At 52.4% G+C, this 13,040-nt stretch overlaps 1 protein-coding gene across 3 annotated transcripts; it reads left to right on the top strand.

Annotated features, from left to right (window-relative positions):
* Window positions 1–2,012: 2,012 nt before the first annotated feature.
* On the top strand, window positions 2,013–5,528 carry NXT1 (nuclear transport factor 2 like export factor 1). Of its 3 annotated transcripts, none has more exons than XM_079946182.1 (2): window positions 2,013–2,670; window positions 4,698–5,528. In XM_079946182.1, the coding sequence occupies exon 2, from the start codon at window positions 4,757–4,759 to the stop codon at window positions 5,177–5,179; it is 423 nt and encodes a 140-aa protein (XP_079802308.1). In that variant the 5' UTR covers window positions 2,013–2,670; window positions 4,698–4,756; the 3' UTR covers window positions 5,180–5,528. The 3 variants fall into 3 exon arrangements, with proteins under 3 accessions (XP_079802308.1, XP_079802309.1, XP_079802307.1); XM_079946183.1 differs by having other exon boundaries at window positions 2,013–3,325; XM_079946181.1 differs by lacking the exon at window positions 2,013–2,670 and adding an exon at window positions 3,357–3,531 and having other exon boundaries at window positions 3,566–5,528.
* Window positions 5,529–13,040: the final 7,512 nt, after the last annotated feature.

The following is a 13,040-nucleotide window of genomic DNA, read 5'->3' as shown; positions in this document are numbered from 1 at the left end:
GTGTGTGTACGTGCGTGTGTGAGTGTGTGTGTGTGTGAGTGTGTAGGTGTGTGCACACGTACCTCACTCCAGCTGCCCTTCTCCGTCCCTCCCTCTCTCTTGCTCACATCTCCCCTCTGGGCTCCGGCCACAGCTCAGCTTCTAAGCTAACGAGCCTCCATTCTCCCTGCCTTCCCAGAATCTCCCTAAAAGTCTCGTCCCAAGTGACCTTCCAGACATGCAGCCCCAGCTCACCCTGGTCCAGCAGCAGCTCAGATGATTCCTCTAGGGCAGGGGAAAAAACAACACATGATTGTTTTGGAGGCAACGTGTTGGAGGGACAACTGCCCAGCCATCACCGTAGACCCCCGGAGATCAGCTCCAAGTCACACAGCCTCTCGCAGCAAACAAACGTCATCAGATGCTGCACCAGAGAACTACGCTGACAACTCGGAAAGCTCGGCCCTGTGTTTACAGACCCAAAGATCCCAGTCTTCAGAGCTGCCAGCAGCTCAGTGTGTCTGATCAGCGGTGTCCTTCCTCCCTGGAGAGACTCCACGAGGCAAATGGGCCATTGGTTCCACAGCTGCTCAAACCAGGCTCATCTTCCAGAAGGCGCCCATGTGGTTTGGTGACAAATCCTACCAATTTGTCAGTACACTTGTCCCAAGTTTAAAAGCCAGGTGTTGGAAGGATTGTTGGCAAATAAGGAAGCTGCTGTCGATGCAAAATGTCAAAATACACCAGCGTTTCCTGGATGCTTGCTTTGTGCTCGGCCCTGGGCTAAGGGCTGACCACAGCCTCCTCCGTTAGCTCCTCACATCAACCGGAGGAAATGACGGCATTACTATCCCTCTTCTACAGGTGAGGCACTGAGCCTCAGGTAGGTTAACTCACTTGCACAATCACTCTGCTAGTACACTAATTAACTTACAAATACGTTTGTTTATGCCCAATTTTTAATAGTATTAAAAAATAAAGGGAATTTACTGGCTCTTGAAATTAGAAAGTCTAAACTTCAGAGTTGATTTGGTTCCCAACAGTCATCAAACTCTTGATTTCTCCCCATCTCTCCGGTCTGCCTCATGGTACAAGGGCGCCCCGCTCAGCGTGGCAAGATGCCTGCAGCAGCACACATCACATGTCCAGGAGAAAGACAAACATCATCTTTTCCAAAATCCCCTGGCAAACTCCTCTAGGCTCAGTGGCCCTAACCAGGCATCCCACCACTCCAGAATTGTGCCCTTGGAGCCAGCGGTGTCTCTAACCTCCCAAACTCAAGAAGCACAGGGGGAGTAAAAAACAGGCTTGCTTCCAAGAGCAATGGATTAAATGTTAGAGAGGAGTCATCACAACTAGAATGTTGTGGAGCAATGAATTGAACCCAGCCCTGTCTGTTCATTCAAACAGTACTTATCGCGCCCTTGCTGTGGGTCAGGCACAATTTAGATGCTGGAGACACAAATCTGAAAGCTTCCTGCCCTCCCATCCTCCCGCTGCTGGCTCTGCTGCCTCTCAGGCTTAAAGCCTTGTGTTTTCACCAGAACTTAGCGCTGGATTAATGTCCTCCTAACCAGCTTTTCTAGGACTGAAGTGGCTCTGTGACTCCAGGCTGTCATCTAATTTCTGTCTCTCGGCCTTCTCGTCTATAAAATCAGGAATAATGATACCTCCCCCGAAGCTATGAGAATGAAATGACAAGGGCTTACATGGGAAACATAAGGAAACTTAAAAGCAGTGCGACATCCAACCCAGTGGACATGCAGGTCAACTCTCATTTTCATTCTAGAGATTCGGAGTTTTGTACATTAAACTCCAATTTCACTGGCTCGGGCTTTGTAAAGTGTGAATACGTCTCCAAAGATGCGAGTTCAATTCACCTTTCTACTTAGCCTGCAACTTATTTGTTTATAATCCACACTTTTCATTGGGGGCGGAGGGGTCGCCTATATGGAAGAGCCCACCCAGTTTCTAAACTTGTCCTGAACACTGAGAGCAAGCTTTCCCTTAGGAAAGCAGACAAAGGTGCGCCCTAGCGTAGCCAAGTTGGGGTGAACGCACACACCCTGAAAACGCGACGGCATCAATAAACTTCTCATGCCCGGCGGCTTTCGCGCAGCCTCGAGACAGCCCCGCCCCGAGAGTCGGGGACGGGACTTGCGAAGCTTCGTCCAATCAGAGGCCCTACCTAACGTCGGGCCGGAGTCTGTGACCCAGATTGACCAATGAAGACTCGAGCGTGGATTTTCCGTGGTCTTCTGGGAAAGCGTCTCTCCCGGAAGCCGCCTCGTCTCTGCCACATATGGGCGGGGCTAGCCTGCGGTCCGCCGTCCCACTGGCTGGCACAGCTGCCCGTCACGGGGCGGGGGCGGAGGCCGGGCATTCGCGTCTGCGCGGACTGGGGGGCCGCGCGCGGGAGCCTGCGGAGGCGCCGACCGGACCAGGCGGTTGCTGGGAGGAAGGGGTTCGTTGGAGGCGGCTCTTCCTGGGCCGCTTCGGGCGAGCAGCGGAGGAGCGCGGAGCTTCGGCGGGCCCGGCCCAAAAGTCCGTTGTGCCGCGGCCCGCGTGACCGGAGCCGCCCACGCCGACCTGCGCCGACCCGGGTCGTTTCGCCCACGCCTACCCGGCTGACTGAGGCCCACGCTGTCCGGTGCTGACTAGGGCCGCCGCCCCGCTGTCACTTCCGCGCAGGTAGGTGCCCCACGCAGGTCGGTGCCCCCCACTCAGGTAGGTGACCCCCCACCCAGCGCAGGTAGGTGCCCTTCGGGCAGGTAGGTAACCCCGTGCAGGTGAGTGCCCCATGCTCAAGTAGGTGACCCCCGCGCATATGGCTGACCCCCGCTTAGGTAGGTGACCCCCGCAGGTAGGTGCCCCCGACTCAGTTAAGTGATCCCCTCCCAGCGCAGGTAGGTGATCTCTGCTCAGGTAGGTGACCCCGTGCAGGTAAGTACCCCCTGCTTAAGTAGGTGACCCCCGCGTAGGTCGGTACCCCCCAGCGCAGGTAGGTGGCCCCCGCGTGGTGGGGATGCCGGCTGGTCCCGCAGCGGGTCTTGGGCCGGTCGCAGCCCCGCAGGAACGACCTCCCTCCCTGCGGACGCCCGGGCGGGCAGCTGGTTGAGCTGCGTTCGGGAGGCGGAGGCCCGAGGTGCTGGGGAATCGCGTGGACGCCGGTTGATGGGGAGTCCAGCGAGGGAGACGGGCCCACAGCGGGAAATGACAAACTGGCTATCCCGGAACCTTGAGCCCCAGACTGGACCCCAGAAGGGCAGGAGCCAGTGAGAGGACCGCGTCGTACCGGCAACAAGTTCTTGTAGTGACAAATCAGGGGTGTGACCTCCATCCACACGTAAGTTTTCTTTTCTCATTAGCGAAGTTGTTATAGTAACACCCTCATCCGTTCTCGGTGACCATTAAAGGACGTGGTGTACGAATGTAAAACACTGGGAAATAGGAGCTTGGAGTGAGTGTTTGGGAGGCTGGACTTGAGGTCCCCGAGGGGGTGACAGGACCCCGCATCAGCGCTCGGCACCCAGCGCTGCTTTCTAGATGGGAGCTCCGGCCCAGCCTGGCTAGTTCTCTCCTGGAGGCTCAGGCCTACACCTTCCTCCGCCCTTAAGAGTGCCTGACTCCTTCCCAACCCTGCCTGGGATCTTTTATCCCTTTCATAAGATGATTTTTTTTTTTAAGTTTGTTGAAATTAAAAGAAATACTCAGTATTTAAGTTTGTAAATCTAAACCCATCCACTATATTAGTAATGTCCTCTGTTGGATTTTTGTTTAGTGAAATATTTTAATCGTGCAAAAAGGAATACAGCTATAATAGTTGTACCATACCCTGAAAAAAGGTAATAATAATTTTTCTTTGTGCTTTTGGACCTTTCTTTAAGGAAATGTGACATTGCGCCTACAGTTGAAATTCTAACTTGCTGCCACCACCCCGCACCCTGTAGAATTTCTTCCATCTGGCCTGTCTTTCCTCGGCTCACGGGGCTCCCCTGTGCTCTCAGGAGCTTGGCACCAGCTTAGCTTCTTAGAGCCCGTCATGAGGACTGTAGCCACCATGTTGGTCCCGTCCTGTCCTCATGGCATTTGCTCTCTTACCCTCTTAGGAAACCTACCTCCTCCTTCACAGACCCTGTGGGTGAGCTGAGGGCCACCGTTCCCTTCCCCAGGGTGCAGCGTCTTTACCCGCTTCTCTAATTTTTTTTTGGCTGCACCGCGTGGCATGTGAGATTTTAGTTCCCCGACCAGGGATTGAACCCGTGCCCCCTGCATTGGAAGCTTGGAGCCCTTACCAATGGACCGCCAGGAAAGTCCCTTTACCCGCTTCTCTAGGGCAGTCACAGCTGTTCCATGCTTCCAGAAAAAAGCGGCCTTCCACTGTCAGTTGTACTACAGCTTATAAAACGAAACCGTTAAAATTCATAGTAATAGCTACCACTGCGGACCACGTGGGTCTCAGGCTTTTTAACTAAGCACGTGGTGTACACGGCTTCTTTTCATCCAACACTGCAGTTGTGAACAGCTGGGGATGGTCCCGTTTAAAGTGAGTGAACTGAGGCCTAGTCAGACCAGGTGTCAGCACCAGTGTGCGCCTAGAATCATCTCTCCACCATGTGTAGCTGTTCTGCCGCCACCAGAGGAGGAGGATATTCATTTGTCCGGCAGGATGGGCAATGGCATTCACACAGGGTCTCTTTCACCTTCCTGCCCCACAGCCCGGCTCCCCCAGGTACAGGAAGCACCTGGGTGGAGGCCTTCCTCAGCGGGGCCAGAGATGGCGTCCGTGGACTTCAAGACCTATGTGGACCAAGCCTGCCGTGCCGCTGAGGAGTTCGTGAACGTGTACTACACCACCATGGACAAGAGGCGGCGGCTGCTGTCCCGCCTGTACATGGGCACGGCCACCTTGGTGTGGAACGGCAACGCCGTTTCGGGACAAGAGTCCTTGAGTGAGTTTTTTGAGATGCTGCCTTCCAGTGAGTTCCAAATCAACGTGGTAGACTGCCAGCCCGTTCACGATGAAGCCACCCCAAGCCAGACCACGGTCCTCGTGGTGATCTGTGGGACAGTGAAGTTTGAGGGCAACAAACAGCGGGACTTCAACCAGAACTTCATCCTGACAGCCCAGGCCTCGCCCAGCAACACGGTGTGGAAGATTGCCAGTGACTGCTTCCGGTTCCAGGACTGGGCCTGCTAGTGGCGTGGGGAGACACCCCCAGACTGAACCCTGCGCTCCCTCGAGTCCCAGGGGCGCTTTTCTCGGCGTACACTTGTTTGTCATAGCTGCCTTTTCAAAGTAGTAAAATTCTCTATTTTTCTACTTGCCCAGTAGAGACCCTGTCTCTGGAAATTCTGACGAATAAAATGATAATACGAACGTTGCTTCTTTTCCCCTCGCCTGATGTGTTTGGTAGGTTTTGGGGAGGGGGAGCAAGAGAAGGAGGGTTAAAGGCAACAAGCTCAGCAGAAGGCACAGCAGAAGGCACTGTAGAGGCTGAGGTCCAGGGCCGAGCACCCGCCCCAGGCACAGGTGTGCACACAGGTGTACAGGAGCCGGGCTCCCAGCCTGCACACACAGGAATCGTTGGGACACTTTGAAAAATCACCAGGCTGCACATCCCGGACCAAATACTTGTGAATATCTGAGGGTGGGGCTGGCGTTGGCATTTTACAAAAACAACCTAGCTGTCCATTAAGACACTTTAGAGCACATTAGAATCCCCTAAAGAGGTGCTGGGCCCTCCCTTAGCACCTGCGCTGGGAGTCACATGGATGAGAACAGGTGAGATACCTGGAGTTAGCTAATAATTGCTTGTAAGTGAAGCAGCTACATTGACTACTCCCTTACAAAGAGAAGGAGGAGAACTGCTTTCAAGAGGAAGAAGTACTGAGGTGGGACTGGGGGGCATCAGAATTGGATGCTGGTTTTATTGACCCTGAGGACCAACCCTAACTGCATTTCTCCAAAGTAAAGAAAGAGAAGAAAACTAGAAGTTTCCATCATCCTTTGATTAATAGATGAGATCTTGTGGACACATGGCTTCCCCGGGTAAATCTGTGACAAAAGGTTGGGCTAGGGGTGTGGGTTAGGATTAAGAATGGGGGAATTTGCACAGATAGCAGGGACCTCTACCCTGGGGCCGTGGCGTCCGCTGGGGATGGCTGGGCAAGGTGGACATTGCTGCTGTGTCGAGAAGGATCTCACTCCCCTCTGATAGAGCAAAGGGCCCTGACCCTGGGGATTGGACTGAGAGCTGGTGGGACAGGAACAGGGCAGGAGGCAGGACAGAGGCTGCTGTACGGGGGGCAGCTTGTACTTCAGGGCAAGCCCTGGTCAGTTTCCCTGGCTGAGATGCGGGCCTGAGCCCGGAGCCCTGCCTGGGGATTGTCTCAGGCGCTGGGTGATTGGGCCCCTGGGAGAGGCTAAGAGGAAGGCGGACATGGTCCTCAGGGTTCATAGAGTTGCTAGGGGAGCAAGAACCCCCCCAGAGCAGGAGGTCCATCCTCCAAGGCCAGATCTCAGCAGTGTTGGGGGCCTCAGAAAACCCACTCAAGTGCCCCAGGAGAGAAAAGATCCCAGGTTCAGTGACAGCCAACTCCTCTTACAGAATGCTCCCTTCCAAAGGCTAATGACTGAGAAACTCAGGGGTGATGGAGGTGGGCACAGGGGGCCAGAGGGGCTCCAGCCCGACTGTGGGGGTCCAGGTGCAGAGCCTTCTAACACTTGAGGCTTCGGGGGTATTTAGGTTAATGCAGGACTGTCTTATCTACAAGTGAGCACGTGTCATCAGGGTGTCCCCACCGAAGGGCATGAACTGCCCTCTGACCCCATCCCACTGAGAGCTCGGTCAGACATCACTTACTCTGTGGGTGGACCGAGCACCCTGCTTTGCCCAGGACTGGGGCTTCCCAGATGAGGCCGTCAATGCTATGATCAAGAAAGTCCCAGGAAAACCGGAACTAGCTGGTTACCCTACCCTCAGCCCAATTTCTGCCACAGACTAGTAAACTCTAAACAGTATGGTGGCTTCTAGAAATAGGCGAGGAGCGGAGTGGGGTGGGCCCATTAGTGCTGGGAGCAGGAGGGCATCAGGCTGTCCCACTGGGCCTGGTGAGCGGACATGACCCCCAGCCACTTGAAGTGTGGCTCGTGTGACTGGGGCACTGGGTTTATACTTTATTCTAGTTAATTTCAACTTGAATAGCCATGGTGCTTGGTCCCTACTGTACTGGTGCAGAGATAAAGAGGAATGCTGGTCTGGAGACAGGTGGCTGGGAACCCGGAAATGAGTGTGGCCGGGGCCTAGGCGCAGGCCCAGGCGACAGAGGGGACACATGCCCCTTCTTAGCCGGAATGGGCCTCAGAACTGACCAGGTTGACATGAAGCACAGATCCCCGCTGCCGTCTCCTAAGGAGAGAATTTTGTCCTGCCCATCAGGAGGCGAGGCCAGATGTTCCTCGATTTCCCAAGCACATCAGTGTTACTGAACTCAGCTCCAGATGCTCAATGCTTGAAAATCAATACTCGAGAGGGAAGTGTTGGTAGAAATGGAATTTTTTTTTTTTTTTGCGGTACGCGGGCCTCTCACTGTTGTGGCCTCGCCTGTTGCGGAGCACAGGCTCTGGACGCGCAGGCTCAGCGGCCATGGCTCACGGGCGCAGCCGCTCCGTGGCATGTGGGATCCTCCCGGACCAGGGCACAAACCCGTGTCCCCTGCATCGGCAGGCGGACTCTCAACCACTGCACCACCAGGGAAGCCCCGGAAAATGTTGTTTTGATCAGAAAGATGGCAATCTGGAGAGAAGGCAGACTCGTGTCCTGGAAATCCACCTCTAAAGATGCTGCTCTGCCATGAAAGGTTTTTTTTTTAAATTCTTCTTTTTAAATTAATTTATTTTTTATTTACTTATTTTTTTGCTGTGTTGGGTCTTCGTTGCTGTGCGTGGGCTTTCTCTAGTTGCAGCGAGCGGGGGCTACTCTTCGATGCGGTGCACAGGCTTCTCATCACAGTGGCTTCTCTTTTTGTGGAGCACGGGCTCTAGGTGCATGGGCTTCAGTAGTTGTGGCACGTGGGCTCAGTAGTTGTATCACGCCAGCTCTAGAGCGCAGGCTCAGTAGTTGTGGCACATGGGCTTAGTTGCTCTGCGGCATGTGGGATCTTCCTGGACCAGGGATCAAACCCGTGTCCCCTGCATTGGCAGGCGGATTCTTAACCACTGCACCACCAGGGAAGTCCCTGCCATGAAAGTTTTAAAGAGAAAAGGGGACGTGATGTCAGTTAATCATGGAGCTAGGGTATCAGACTCGTAGCCATCTCCCACAGTGTGCAGGCTTGTCAACTCCCATGATCTTTATTTTTTATTTAAAAAAATTTTTTGGCCACACCATGCAGCTGGCAGGATCTTAGCTCCTCGATCAGGAATGTAACCCAGGCCCCGGCAGTGAAAGTGCCAAGTCCTAACCACTGGACCACCAGGAGATTCCCAGCGTGATCTTTTCTTTAGATGCTGTCTTGTTCACAGTTTATTTATGCCATTACTGAGGGGAAGTTAGGGAATAGATCTGCACACCTGTTAATTATTCTTCTTTTTTATTTCTTTGATCTACGGAAAGAACCAACAGGTTAGGCAAGGTACTGTGTGATCAGAATTCGATAGGTGTGCTAGGGCAGGAGATGAGTAGAACATGGGGGCGCCTAGTTTAAGGTTAGTGACAATATAGCTTTGCTAAAGTGACAAGACAAAAGGGTGCCCCTTCGGAGAGCTCTTTCCTGCCAAAAGCTGCTTACATCAGGATCTCACCTGCTTCCTCCTTGAAATGAGGCACAAGATGGGCTTGAAACTTCTCCGGGAAAACCACCCTAAAGTAAATATAGATGCAACTTGGATCCAGACATGAAGACACTCCCTGCCTGTCCTCTGCCACCGTCCTGCTTGCGGTCTTGCAATTACTGTTGAGTTGTGGCCTCCCGGTTCGGAGAGGCAGGTGTGACAGGGGATGGGTCAGTCGGCTTATCTACCGTGACTTGTATGAAGTGTGAACATTGCCTTCTAACTAAGGCCAGGTGGGAGGGGAAAGGACAAGGCTTTAACCTGAATCTCCTGCTTTAGCCTGAAGATGAGCTATTTCACGGTCTCTCTGAGGAATGGTGTGCACGTATGTGTGTGTGCACGCCTGCTGCAGCTCTTCTTGCGCTCCTCTCCTGCAGACCCAGCCAAGGCAACTGGGCCCTCCCCTCCCACCAGGTGTCCCCTCCCTCAAACACTCCCCCAGCCAACCCCAAACACACAAGCCTGTTGTAGTTTTATTCAGAATTTCAGAACCGGGACCTTCTATAGCGCAAAGAAAGATCGTTAAAAGCTAGCATTCAGGCCTGCACTTCAGCACAGCAGGGGCTCGCAGCCCCTCAGAAGGGGGCTTGAAAAGAAGAGGCAGACCTGTCCGTGATACGAATATGAAACAACCTCTGAGTTTCTTTGGTAGTCAGAAAGCGAAGTTCAAACACTTTGTGGAATATTGACAACAGTTGTCACAGGCAGCGAGAACAACATCCCAAGAACTGCTAAAGGTACTTCGCACCATTTTCAACCTCATTTTACAGATGAGGAAACTGCTTTGTGTTTTTGTTTTTGTTTTTAAAGATTCCATATAGGCTTGCTCTGTTTGCACGGAGCTTCTGGAAGGATTGGCAAAAACGTAAGGACAGCTGCCCTTAGGGATTGGGTTCTAGGGTTTTAACGTGGAGACAAGGCATTTGCTGCCGCATGTCCTTGGACTTCATTTTTTATACAGTGCGCCCATCTTGTTTTTTAAATTAAAAGCTCACTTAAGAATCAGGACTCTGTTTTCGCTGCCAGAAGTAAGGGGTATTCAAGTTGTGGGCACCTCGAGGAGTGGCCTTTTCCCCCACAGAGTGGCCAACCTGTGCCTGACCTGACCAGTGACGTCTCCAAGTAGATGCTGCTTTGAAACATCCTGAGTTCTCGCAAAAATGGATGTTTTTAAACATTTAAAAATCACCACCTAGGCTTGTGAGAAGTTAGTGTAAAGTCCGGATATTTTGCCCAACTTGAAGGCAGGTGAAGACGTGCCCGAACTCAGACTCTTGATGGAGCCCCAGCTGCCCTAATACGCTTGGCCTGACCCACCGGAACCTGACCTCGCAGTGCACCGCACAGCCGAGACCGCGCAAGAAAACCTCGCCCGCCCTGCCGCCGCGACGCCGCCCAGAGGGTTGGAGGGAAGGCCGGGCTGACCCACCCAAACCGTGCGACCATCAGCCCGAGGCCTGGACGTAAGAGCCGCCTCCGTGCATCCGCCGGCCACTAAGGCGCGCTTGCGCGCGCACGCAAGGCGGCTGACATCATCATCAGGCGACGGCCCAGGACCAATCGGAAGATTGACTGTGACAATCTGAGATTATGACAGCCGGTGGGCATTGAGTGCCTCGGAATCTGAGGCCCCAGCCCCGCCCCTCCTCAGCGTCGGGTGGGCGGGGCACAGCTTCTCCACCCCTCCTTGGGCAGTTTAGAATTTGATGTGGCGAGTTCTTTCCGGTCTGGTTCTACAGATTTGCTTTTAAATCAGATCATTTCCTGGGTAAAATAGCGTACCTTCTTTATTCATTATAATATAGTGAGCATTGCATCAAACAATTCAACATTTTTCCAGCTTTAAGTATAATTGACAAATTGTCCATCTTTAAAGTGTACATGATGATTTGATAAACATATACATTGTGGAATGATTACCACAAGTTCCATTAAACATTTTTTAAAATGTGCATGGATATATTATAAATTATTCAGTTGTCTCCTTTTGGGCGAGTAGATGGTTTCCAAATTTTCACTAACATAATTACCTGAAAGTTGTTCACTCCACTTCCTCAGGATGGCTACAGGGCATTACTTGGAGATAAACATCTATTCCAGCTGCTCCTGAGACTGCATTTCCCATGCAAACTTCTGCAACATCACAGGTTATGTTTAACTTCGGGTCAATTTGTTGTATTCATTGGTTTATCACTGCTTTTTATAGTATTCTCTTGTCTCTGCCATGTGTACACGTATGTGAGTTGTCTTTGTTCTTTGTTAGTTTTGCATTGGGCGGTTGGTGTTTTTTTTTCTTGTTTTCCAAAGCTTCTTTGAATAGCCTGATGTACTTCCTACCTTGGAACCTGATCAGGTAGCATTTCTAAAGGGAACTGAAGATAAAACTTAAAATAATCATATCCAGTTTCTTCACTTGGTCAATCACTAAAGCTATTATGACCCTAAATAAAGAAGTCCTTTCAGCACTGAACGCTAACTAACTTGGGCAGAACACAGAATCCTGGCTGCTCTTTTCCACATATGCTGCTTCTACGTCTACTTGGACTTCTAGCACATTCTAAATACTTCGTGTGCTCTTTTAAACACTTAGGATCCTTGTTAGTGACAAAGTAAGACTGCAGTGGTGTTACGTTTTATATGAAATTGTCCTATAAAAAGCGGTGCATCACCTATTTTGACATTCTGTGTTGAAGCAAAGTTGATTTCAAAGCATTTGTGGCCAGATTAAGTTTATCCAAATGTGATGCTCATGATAAGAGGATATATGGTTTTTTTGTTTTGTTTTTGCGGTACACGGGCCTCTCACTGTTGTGGCCTCTCCCATTGCGGAGCACAGGCTCCGGACGCGCAGGCTCAGTGGCCATGGCTCACGGGCCCGGCCGCTCCGCGGCATGTGGGATCTTCCCAGACCAGGGCATGAACCCGTGTCCCCTGCATCAGCAGGCAGACTCTCAACCACTGCGCCACCAGGGAAGCCCATAGATCCCTGGGCTTTTGTGAGAAGTCCTCCCATGTCCCCCCAGCATCTTAGAAACCACAACTTCTCGGTGTTCACTTTTGCACTCATGCAAACCAGACATGGAATTTCTAGGATGCTATATAATCACACCCTCTGTAGTTCCCTTTTGACGTTTACTTGATCTGACAGGAGACAGCTCTATTTTGCTGTAGCTGGGGAGGCATGTGGTCTGCGCAGAGCTGAGCTGTGGAGGTTGTACCCTGGCTCTGTCTTGCTCTCTGTGTGATCTTGGGTAAGTTGGCTAACCTCCCTGTGCCTCAGTCTCCTCATCTGTATAATGGGGGTAATAATACTACCCCCCCACACACAGAGTTTTGTGAGAAGTGACTAATACTAGTAATTGGGGGTGGGTAGTAGTGACCCACCTTCTGTAACCATCAAGCACATTCTGTTCTTATTATCCTGAGACTTGGGACCAGTTTGGGGGAAGTTGCAGGGAGGAGATCCTTTTGCAGGAGGAAGTCGGGGCCCCAAGTGCGGGAGGGCAGGAGAGTCCTAGGCTGGAGAAAGACTAAATTCAGCGTGTGCACCTGGGGCTGAGCCCAGCGTCCAGGAACTGAGATGGCTTCTGGAAATCCTCCTGAGATGGGGAGTGACAGCAGGATCCACTTCTGGGTGCACCTAGAGGTAGGAAGAGCCCATAGGTGTGTGAGGAGGGCAGGGCTGTTCTGGAACCAGCAGAGTCCTGCCGTGTTTTTTAGCTGCAGCAGAAAGTAGAGATTGTATGCGTTTGTACAAATCAGAAGCTAGAAAGTAGGGCAGGAAAGATGGTAGAACTGCTTTGTCCTGTTTGGGCTCCACTGTGAATAGCGGCCGACCCACTTCCCCAAGGTCTGGCTTGTGTGCTGACTACACCCAGGGAGGTCAGGTGGGCACAGTGCCAGGTATCACCATAGGTGGCAGGGAGGGCGGGTGGCATGTGCCCTGCATCGAGGAGGAGCCAGGCCCAGGCAAGCTGAGCACCATCTTCTGCCACGCGGCCTCCAGGCTTCCTGGCCCCGGGCTCCTTCTACCAGTGACACTGGGTCCATCAGGGCAAGGCCTCCCACTCTGTGGAAGCGCTTATAGCCCTAAACACAGACGCTGAAGGATGGTAAGTACAGTTATTTTCAAATGCTCCCTTTCCTTCCCCCCTGACAGCATTGAAAAGAGGCTGCTGTCCGAGACCTTCTTGCCTGGACCCTCTCACGCCGGCCCTGCTCCCCG

The sequence above is a fragment of the Stenella coeruleoalba genome, assembly GCF_951394435.1.
Source record: "Stenella coeruleoalba genome assembly, chromosome: 15".
Taxonomy (NCBI): domain Eukaryota; kingdom Metazoa; phylum Chordata; class Mammalia; order Artiodactyla; family Delphinidae; genus Stenella; species Stenella coeruleoalba.
This window is presented reverse-complemented; position numbering and strand designations above follow the sequence as displayed.

Bases quoted from the DNA above. Each gene is read 5' to 3' on its own strand.
- NXT1 (XM_079946181.1), top strand. From the start codon at position 4,511: ATGGTCCCGTTTAAAGTGAGTGAACTGAGGCCTAGTCAGACCAGGTGT.